This window comes from Chiroxiphia lanceolata, chromosome 12 (assembly GCF_009829145.1).
Source record: "Chiroxiphia lanceolata isolate bChiLan1 chromosome 12, bChiLan1.pri, whole genome shotgun sequence".
Lineage (NCBI taxonomy): Eukaryota > Metazoa > Chordata > Aves > Passeriformes > Pipridae > Chiroxiphia > Chiroxiphia lanceolata.
The window spans coordinates 10725905-10736641 of NC_045648.1; the positions used below are offsets into that span (position 1 = coordinate 10725905).

A 10737-nucleotide genomic window follows, 5' to 3' on the forward strand; every position below is an offset into this window, starting at 1 on the left:
GTATGATAAAAATATATCCATGTAACTGCTGGTAAGGTACTTGCTCAGGTCTGTTGCCTCTGCCAGCATGAGCTGTACAGTAAAACATGACAAAATCACATTCCCACTGTGACAGCAGTGCCACACCTACCAGCAAACTTTCATCTGCACAGAGAAATTCTCACTTGTGCTGTTCACATTTACACAATTACTGCAAAAAAACCCCCCCAGCAGATTCACAGTCTGCCTAATTTAAGGAAGCCTTGTCAGAATTGTCGTGGTCAGAATCACCATCTTCTCTGTTTCTCGTTGCTGCAAATTACTTTGAGTCCTCCAAAAAGATCTACATTTTCAGACAGCTCCTGCAGTGCAATGAGCCCATTCTGCTGCTTCAAATACAAGCATGTGGCACCTACAAAATGTTACTGTTTACAATATGCCATAGTGACATTCATTAAGTTAGTGTTCCCCAGAATAATATTATGTAATAGTAATAAACACTTAAATAAATTTGTTTGAAGAAGTCTAAAACTACCCAAGAAGTTGAGAATAATCTTAATAGGTATGTGAAAGGTACTACAGAAATCACACACTGTATATTTAAAGAGACCACTTTTTTATTACTAGAATAATTTTCCAGACTTAATTTTGAAAGTACAGAATTTGTATTCAATTAATGTGCTCTTTCATTTTGTATTGGTGCAACTCTCCTCAATTAAATACCACCCTATTAATTTCTGTAAGCTTTTGATGTCATGAAAGTGAAATCCTTATTACTGTGTAAAACAAAAAGAAAACACCTGACATGAACTATTAGTAACAATAAAAAGCTAGCAAGTTAATTCATTTTTACAGTTAGAGAGATCACTCCTTATGGCAAGAGGGCTCAAGTCCTCCTATCCCCACCTCAGGAACTGTGCTCATCACAGTGAGCACATCACACCTGTAGGATGAAATCCAGCAAGATTTAGCAAAATGTAACCGTTTTCAAAAAAAGTAACTCCGACCAGAGTGCTCATCTGAGTAGTTCTACAACCTCAAGTGTGAAGGATCAGGTCTGCAGGTTACTTCTGGACAAACACTGTAGCCATTGTACAATCTATTTCCAGATTTCAGTCAGACAAAACAAGTTATGTCTGTGCAGTTTATCACTACAAAAAAAAGTTGTGTCATGCACCTATAGACAGACATCTTACTCTTTTCCGGCACAACACTTGGCATTTTTAATCAACGTGTACATAAATGAAAAGAAAAAAAGCAGATTATCATATTGTCCTTTGTAGTTCTCTTTCAAAATCTCCTGATGATAGTCCACAAGGAAATAATAAATGGCTTCTATTGTGGAGAGGTATGTGTCTGGCTTTCCCTTCTGATGACGCCAAAAACAAGTCTTCCTTGTCTTCAACTCAATTTGTAGCAACCCTGTCAAGATAAAACGATGACATAGATTAGACAATGTGGATTGGTGGCCAGGATGCCAAACAAGACTTTAGTTTTGTTTTCTAGCTGTGCTGCTGCCCTGCTGGCTGCCTGCATGCAAATCATTTCTCCCTGTACCTCCGTTTTTCATCTGTAAACCTGAGGCAATAATTTTATCCTTCTTTGTGGACCACTTTGAAATTTGATGAAAAAGTGCTGTAAGTACAAGGATACAATCCTCATATTTACAATTAATTACAGGTTATCCTTTTACTCCAACAGCCTCACAACCCTCAGTAAACTGCAGGGTCTCTTCAGATGGCAAGAGTGAAACCCACACCTACCAAGGCTCATCAAGGTCCTTAAAATTATTACTTCATCTTTTGCAAAGTTAATAACTTTCAAGTGTAAAACAGAATCCTTCAGACTGTTAGTGCTCCTGACTGAGGACTATTTGCAAGAGCCAGAAACTTTTAATTTATGCTTCTTAAGTAACTGAAATCTCACTGAGATTACTCAGGAGTAAGTATGACAGAATCTGGTAATTAACTTTATTAGAAACTAAAAGCATTCCCACTTGAGATGAAAGAAGGAACTTGGTGTCTGTATGGCACATGAAAATCTTTTATCTGCCATAGTCTCTGTAACTGTTCTATTATTCAGATGAATTTTAAGTGTGTATCTTGGTTGTTATGTTCTTTAAGATGCACAAACTATTCAACCTAAAGCCTCCTTAATGTGTAATCACTTTGTAAACAGGATGGACAGCTGGATTATAAAGAACAGTGTATACACCTGTCAATAGTATCAGGAGCAGGCTGTAAAGTTACCTTTTTCTAAATGTCAAAATCTGATATTGTGTCACAAGAGATGGTTTAGCACAAGTAATAGTACAAATAACAATATGGTCTAAGAATTGCTTGGAAGTTATGGAAAGAGAAGCTTCAGTAGGGTCCAAATTCAGGAGCACAAACTGGGCTATAGCCCAGCACTTGTAATCCTATACTTTTTACCTTCCAACTATGGTTAATTCTTTCCAGTGTAACTACAAGTTGGATTTAGTTGTTTGCTTTGCAGTTAGCAATGTATGATACCCTGCATAGTAAAACAAGTCTCTACTACAGTGTTTTAAAAAACCTTGAACACCAGAAGATTCTGTCCCTCAATTTAAATGTTATTGTTGGCATTTTGGAAACAAACCCTCAAAACAACACAGTCTAATTATTACCTCTAATAATTCTATACATGTGAAAGTTAAAACAGCAGTAGGAAACTGCATTGAGCTTGTTTCCCTCACAAGTTTTCAATACCTGAATTCCCAACCATAACCAAAGTGAAAAGTTCCATCAAATTCAGAGACACTTCCACCTGAACAGCAGTGAAGTAAATCCAGGGGACAATTCCTCCAACATAAACTCCCACATAGGTGTGGTTTGAATACAACCAAAAGTTCATTGAAGGCAAGACCATGGACACTACTGAGCTTACCACAACTGCAGGATCAGCTCATTTCAAACAAAAAAATTTTAGTAGTTTTTTATAAAAATAAAAACAGAGGGAGTTAAGGGTTAGAGTTTACTGAGCCAAAGGCAATGTTTCATTACAAATATGGATCCTTCATATGAAAACTTACAATACTAATGTATAAGCTAATAAAATATTTGGCTAATACAAAGTGGATCAAATTTACAGGAAAAAATATCAAGGTAATTTGTTTCTTTAACAACCATGTTGATGTTGCCAATAAGCTCCATCACTCACGTGAGAAAGTAATTTTTAACATTAGATTGAACTGTTTCCTTTCTGATCTAGAGACCACTTTTAATGAAGTAATCAATCCTAGACATTACCAACTTTCAAATATTTCCTGTCTTTAACACAACTGATTTAGTTTTGCTTTCTAAAGATATATTACACCACTTTTACAAGAAGATATAGAAGTACTTTTTTTGTCCAAGTTCTCATGGCTCTTTTTTTTTAAAGATTGATGTACTCATTTGCTTTCTCTTGCAGTACAATTTGGTAGATTTACTCTCTATATAAATACAAGGTTACAAACCACAAGGTTTGTCTTTAAATTTTCTTGGCTTCATTAATGTTTCCATCCAGTATTTCTTGTAACTTAATCTTTCTGAATAAGTATGGCAATTACTTATTTGGAATTATGATCACTTCTTTTTGAACTTTAATATACCAGGAATATTTTGTTGGATGATGACTACATTTGCAATTGAACTGAAAAATGACAACAGTTCTCTATTTTCCATGTGGGTACAGCATAAAAATGTCATCAGTTTATGCCTCAGAAAACTGCCCTGTTCATCTTGGAAGTCAAACCTGTAATCTCTAAAAGGAGTGATAATGCAATTTATGTTTTGTGTGAGGGGCACTAAGGAAAGCAACGTGTGCAACTGTTACACCTGAGGTGGGGGGGGTAAAATTCTCCCTATAAGTAAAAACCTGACTTCCATGACACTATCAAACCTTACAGCAATCCTGAAAGGTGCTCAGGGAAACAGAGACTGGAAAACAGCTGGATCCAAGATGATGTTCTAAAAAGGAGGGAAGAGTCCACCAGATCAGCACTGTCATGGGGGAACTGGAAACCATCCTTTGAGAGCTCCAAAGTAACACCAATTATGACTTTTTTACTGAAACACTGCATAAGCTTCCATGGAAATCTTCAGTTCCCCTGGCTGCCTGTTACTTTTCTTGAATTCATCCTCTTAAAATAAGTTCCAAATGCTTTACAGAAACTTGCAACATGCAATTACTCTAATTGTTACAGTAATACTTCAGTGTAGTTGATAGAGCATGTTTTGTGTTAAACTAAATACTTGTAACAGGATTTTAATTAGCCAATACATTATACTAACATGTGGGATTCTTTAATAAACTGACTAGACAGCAAGACAACATTCATCTTCCATGGAAGACAGTCTGTGAAATTCCTTGTAGGAGCCAGTGTAAAGCAGGCACTAGTAGTTATATATATTGCATATAAACTTGACAGGCTGCCTCCCAGCTAAGTGCACCTTTTCCACTAATTAAAGTGTTTTCAAACTCCTATTCATCTCCAAGGAAATGGAATGCTATTGCTAAATTGTTTTGCCTTTTGTGGACTTAATTAGAATTCTTAAATGTAAACTTCTTGTAATGAACCTAAGACAAAAAACTTCTGCAGAGTTACCAGTTTCTGCTTTAAGAGTTGTGAGGGTACAAAGGGCCAGCAGGAATTCCCTTTTAGTCTGGAGAGTAGTGAGATCATCAAAATGTAACAACTTCACTAGAAAGAGAACCCAAGCCATGACATGCCTGTGCTGTGTCTCCTAAATCCCTCATTCACCTTTCAGTGGCCTGTCTGCCACCACTGTGTACAAAAATGCTCTCCTGGGTCTCCTGAAAAAGCAAAGAACCACCTGCAAAGGAATCCTCTTTGACTTTCTTCAGAGATAACTCAAACTACTGTTCTACTGTCTTAACATGACAGCTTCCATTCTGTGAGACAAGATTTGATCCAACAGAGAAATGAGAGAAATGTATGTAAATGCTTTCTTCAGTATTATCATTTTGCAAAACAAATTATATGACATGGAAAGTAATGGAGTCTTTGGCTCAGGAAGTATTTCCAGCCCTGAAACAGGCTGTCAAATCTTTCATGTACCTATAGGGGTAGATATACACTTATATCATGCTCAGGTCTGTTACAGATATATGTCCCTTAAACATTTCTGCAGCAATAACATCTCAATATCAACTTGTATTTTTTACCTTGAAGTCGTTCATCAGTTATTATCTTGTTGGTTTGGTTCCAGGTACTGTCAATAAATATTATTTTCTTCAGTCCAGTGCCTTCATTCCTGCTGCTTGAGATGCATTCGTTTGGACTTTTTTCTTCTTTAGGTTCTATTTTTGCTTGCTTAAGAACTGGTTCTTTGGAACAGTCATCATCACTATTACAGACACCTTTTTTAGTGTACTTTTGGAGATGGAAAGCAATATCTTTTACTGAAACCGAATTGGGGCCAGGAAATATAAGTGCTATCTGAATGAAAAGAAGAGAGAGATCTGAGTGTCAACAAAATCTAATAAAACATCAAGAATTCTTCCATTAAAGAACAGAAATTTTATAAACTTTATAAAACATTTAAGTCAGGACAAGATTCAAAAGTATCTCGTAAAAATATTCTATTTTCTAATGTAATGTTAAATTTATGTTAAAAACCATGTTAATTCAAAGTTTAAATACTGCAGCTGCTGAATATGATGAGCACAATATGATGAGCTGTTGTGCTGTTCAATGAACTGCTGTTTAACTTACTGCACGTTCATACGTGGGCAAAATACTTCTTATGGTACACAATGGATCCACTTATGCAAGGTGGTGAACAGAGGAAATTCAAGGTGATTAGACAGTGCTACAGCTTTCTTACTTCATGTCTCTTTTCTTCATATTCTGGAATGCAAGGGTATTTATAAATTGTAACATCATCAGGTGCCAGGAGCTTTGCATGCACAGCAGTGCTCTTGCCATCTGTTTCATTTGGGTGCTTGATAATGTCAATCTTCAAAGGTAACTGGAGTTAAAAAAATAAAAAAGGACAATATTTATGATCATATATAGAGGTATAAACACTTGTACAAATCTTATGCAAAATTCAGGAGAAATCCCTATGGGTGTGTAATTAAAACATATCTGACAATTTTGGACAATATTTTTGTTTTAACAGGCTTGGAACTAAAGTAGAGACAAGTGACAAGAGGCATCTTTTACATTCAGTTTTTGGAAATACTTGAGAAGAAGCATGGCACTATCTCTAGAAACAGAATCAATAAGGTAAGTAAGATGGGATCTTAATTTGAGCAATGTAATGGTTCTAAATATGAATACTTATCTCTATTAGGTATTCACCCAATTGCAAAAATGGCCATTTCAATGAAAATACACCTAAATCTAATAGGTCAGATTTCCAAAGTACTTCTAAAGTATTTTCACAATGCTTTCAATCTTGTACCTTCAAAATGCATCTTAGTTCCCAGCTGATTTTGCAAAATGTCTCAGTCCTCTTTGTGGTTTCTGCAAGTATTTTAGCTGAAGGGCACTACCCTATTTATTTATATTTTGAGAGTGCTTATCTGAATGGTATAACTATGACATTTAGGAATGCCTTTTAGCTCACATTTTATGTAAAATTCACTCTTGATTATGGACAAATCATATTCTTTGTTCACAATATAATCTGTTCTGGTCAGAGTTATGAGAAACTGAAGAATGAGGAAGAGCACTGTAAAGAAACTTCCAAGAACTACATGGTTGAATGAGAAGCTGAGTGACTTCAGCTTGTATTCTCCATCTAGTAGATACATGAGTGTTTGTGTGAGGGCTGGACCATTTTCAGTATTTCTACATGCAATTCCTCAAATAAGAACAATAATTTTATCTAACTGTAGCTTATTCATACTTAAGCTGTGTTAAAGATGAATGTCCATAAAGAGTAAGTCAGAAAAGAAATGGTTGCAGACAGATCATTCTCTGCCACAGTAACTAAAAGACACAAGAATATTACAAAAAATCCATTAGATATATTAACCTTCACAGTTGGAATTTCTTTGGTAGGGACAGTTTCAACAGGAACAAAGCATGTATAACAATAAAACATCCTTGAACTACTGCATCGGGGGCATTTTGATCTCCCACTCTTTTTTGCCTTTTCCAGCACTTCCTGGGATGCTAACTGTAATTGTTGAAGAGGGTTATCTTCAAATGATGATGGAGTCTGCAGTTCTTGGCTTTCCAAACACTCAGTACTTCTTTTTGGTCCTTGTGTAGATGAACTCAAAGACATGGTTAGCTGAAACACACAATATGTTGTTAAATAAAAATCCAGTTACTATGAACTAATTTATTGAAAATTATTCTGTATTATTCTATTTAAAAAAAAAATACTCATCAGAGAAGGTATTTCCTACAGCAGAAGGAGTAATAAAATCATCTGATTCAGTTATTATAGCACCAAGAACTCCAAAGAGATTTCAGGAGGGCATGAGACAAACAGCTGGAAAGAACCTGAGATCTGCCTCTTTAATGCACATATAGGCATGTTCATAATTTTACTAAGTTATCCCACTCAATTCCTGCAGAAATATATTTTTTTTCTGTTGTTAGGATCAGGGACTAAAAGTTTATGAAAACACTGCTAAACAGTGTTTACCTGGATGAGCAATCCCATTAGTCTTCAGCATGACTACCAACAATGAATTACATGCCTAGAGGATAGAAATCCATAAGAGAAAAGTTAATTGTACAGATTTAGATCTCTATCCTGAAACTTATTGTGTGTGGGCCAACCAAACACCCTGAATGAAATCCCTCCTGGGCAGAACTTTCTGAGATAGAAGAAATCTTCCAAGAGCAAAGCTTGAGGCTGAACAATTAGAGCAGCTAGAACAGGGCTTTGGTGCTCCATGTACCAGATAGGAAGTGCTGACCCAGTCTAGATTTGTTCTGCAAGTTTGTATTTCTTTAGTACCATTGGTGGGTTTTTTCCAGGCTTTCTTCCACACAGGTGTTGTCTCACCCTCTGCAGCTGGTGCAGAAGTTTCACTGTGTACTCTGAGCTGTGCAGCAGAACCAGGACCATGTGCCCACAGCCAGTGCAGACAGAATTAGTGCTCTGTGAGCTCAGGCTCAGAGTCACTCCAGGCTTTAGTAAAGCCCTTCTGACAGATCACTCAGGGTCCTCTCTGATCTTCAAAGCAGCCCCCAGTCAGCAGCCTGCACAGCCTGCAGTAGTTACAAACTGCCTTTAGCACTTTGTGCTGCATCACTGGAAATGAAAAAAAGTCATTCTAAGTATTTACTTTCAGCTAATTTAGGTTTACTTTTTCATGTCAGGGATCACACTTACGAAATGATGTCACAAACCAGTCATGTTTAACAAAAACAAACAAACAATAATTCCTGAGATGTGATCCAAAAATTAATTGTTTAAATAAAATCAAATGTAATTTAATTGAAAAATAATAAAACCAAAAAACTCAGCTAGCTTTCCAATAAAAAATTGAAATTAATACCAGAAAAAATTGTTATTGTCTGGTAAAATTAGATACTCATGTATGCTCTGACACCTTCCCCTCTCCTTTTGACAAAGTCTAACTTCTGAAAAGTCAGGGACGTCCATTCAAATAAACACAAAATCTAACATGCACACAAAATTTATACTGCAATTTGCTTTCAAGTACCTCTGAGATAAAGCAAATATACATTACATCTCAGACCAAGCCACACTATTATCAAGTTTCCTCAAGCGGCAGAGAGGGCGAGAGGCCCTGGAATTGGACATGCATTCCCAGCCTGCAAACCGATTCTTTTCAGTGCATGATGTCTTACGCTCTGTGGTGCTCAAGGGTGACACCTCGAAGCACTTTTGTTACCGATACTGACAGGGGATCTGCTGCGGCCTCACAATAAGAGCTGTGCCCACGTTCAGCTGCGTTCTTAGCAGAAAACGACAGCAACAGAGTTCCTGCAACTTGTAAGACCCAAATCTCACTTCAGACATACTTTTAAGACTGTAAATAACTCCGTCTACACCTGATCTCCAAACCCCAGATAAATCGCTGCTGCTGGAGGGTTCTCCCCACATTCCAACTGCAACTCGGGGGCAACTCCGGACCTCGGTCCGGACACCTCGGGGGTTGTGTGAAGCTCTGGGGGTGTGTGGGGTGCCATGAGCTCCCCACCGCCGTGCCCTGCTGCCGCTGCCCCCGGAGGTGAGCGCAGCAGCCACAGCGCCGCGGGCTGAGGGCAGCGGAGGGCACAGAGCTCGGGGCGGGGATCTCCCACGGGAATAACAAAGCGCTCCCGCCGTTCGGGCACCTCTGAGCCGCCCCTGTCCCGCAGGCCCCGCGGCCGCAGAGCCGCTTCCCCCCGCGGGCCGCCCGAGCCCGTCCGCGCACAGCGCGGCCCCTCAGCGCTGCCTCCTCCGTCCTGCCCTCCGCCCCGCTCCTCTCCTCATCCCCTGCCCGGCTGCAGCCCTTCCTCACCCGCCTCCCGGCTCTGCTCCGCCGCGGCCCTCGCAAGCCCCGGAACGAAAGTGCCGAGCTCTGCCTCGGCGGGAGGGGGGGGAGCGGAAGCAGCCCGGGGCTGAGAGCGGCTGCTGTCTCTGTCCGGGGGTTTGTGTTTGTTCGGAGCCTCCCGCCCGGAATGGGATTTTTTTTCCGACGTGTTGTGTCGCAAAAACCTGACCAGAAACCACACACACAGTTCCCGGGGAGCGGGGTCAGTGCCAGGTGTTTCCCGCCCTGTGACATGTGCCCAGCGCTGCCCCCGCCGTGAGGGGACAGCCTGGAAACCGCTGGGGCGGGAGGCTGCGGGTTTGTGTCACTGCCTTGGCAACTCCTGGAAAGCTGGATCAGTTGGATTTTTCTTTTACCTGTATTTTTCCCCCCACCTAGTAGTATACTTACAGCATACCGAGTGCCTGCTGCTGGTTCTGCGTCTCTCTCTCCAAAGAGGACATGGGATCTGCTCTGTGAAATTCCTTGGCCTGGTTGAGGATGCTGCCCCACAGAAGCGTTTACCCAATATTCAGTCTTTAGTAACTGCATTTTTAGGTTGAAGTGACTAAACTAAAACAGTAATTTTGGTATAGAGAATATTTCTCTCAGTGAAATGAGGTCTGTGATGTATTAGTTGCAGTAGCTTTAGGGGGAAAGGTTGACATTATAGGCAGATTTTATGCCAAACTTTGATCTCAGTTACACCCCAAAAACCTCACTGACTTCAGTGGTATTACATCCAGTGGCAGAGAATGCCTACCAGCATTCTGTTATTACTTGTTTTGTTTTGACTTGATCAGTTCTTCATGCTGGCAGCATGTCATACATTGCAGTAGTAGGGAAAAATAGCTACATTTCCCCATCCATATTTTTTACTACCTTACGCTGTGACAATACCTTGTGATGTTCAGTAGTTAATGATGGCAAAATAAAAATGTTTATTAGACAAAAGAAGACTTTTATAATGGTTTCTAAAACTCTTTCTTGACAAACTTAATTTTAGTGGGTTTTGATAAGTTTACCATCTCTGAATTATTTCTTTGGGTGCTTAGTGCAGAACTTGTTTGGGAATAAACTGAGCTTCCTCGTAATTTAAAATCAGGCTCTGAAATCTGAATTACTCCTTTGTATACTTTTATTCTATACAGTTATTTACCCAAAAACTGCGATACTGAAATAATATTTTAGGAATGGATCGCTTTTGTTTGGGACTCTTAATTTCAGAATACACTAAAAAATATTATCTTTTCCAAACCAGCATTTCTCACACTTGATTTC

The 10737-nt window shown here is 39.0% G+C and overlaps 1 protein-coding gene across 1 annotated transcript; it reads right to left on the minus strand.

Moving 5' to 3' along the window:
* Positions 1-578: 578 nt before the first annotated feature.
* On the minus strand, positions 579-9216 carry DTWD1 (DTW domain containing 1). Its single transcript, XM_032700497.1, is given in 8 exon segments — positions 579-875; positions 877-922; positions 1176-1401; positions 5170-5443; positions 5832-5975; positions 6990-7250; positions 7611-7665; positions 8963-9216. Coding segments are annotated over 7 exon segments (1035 nt in total). The 5' UTR covers positions 7629-7665; positions 8963-9216; the 3' UTR covers positions 579-809.
* Between the last annotated feature and the right edge of the window lie 1521 nt (positions 9217-10737).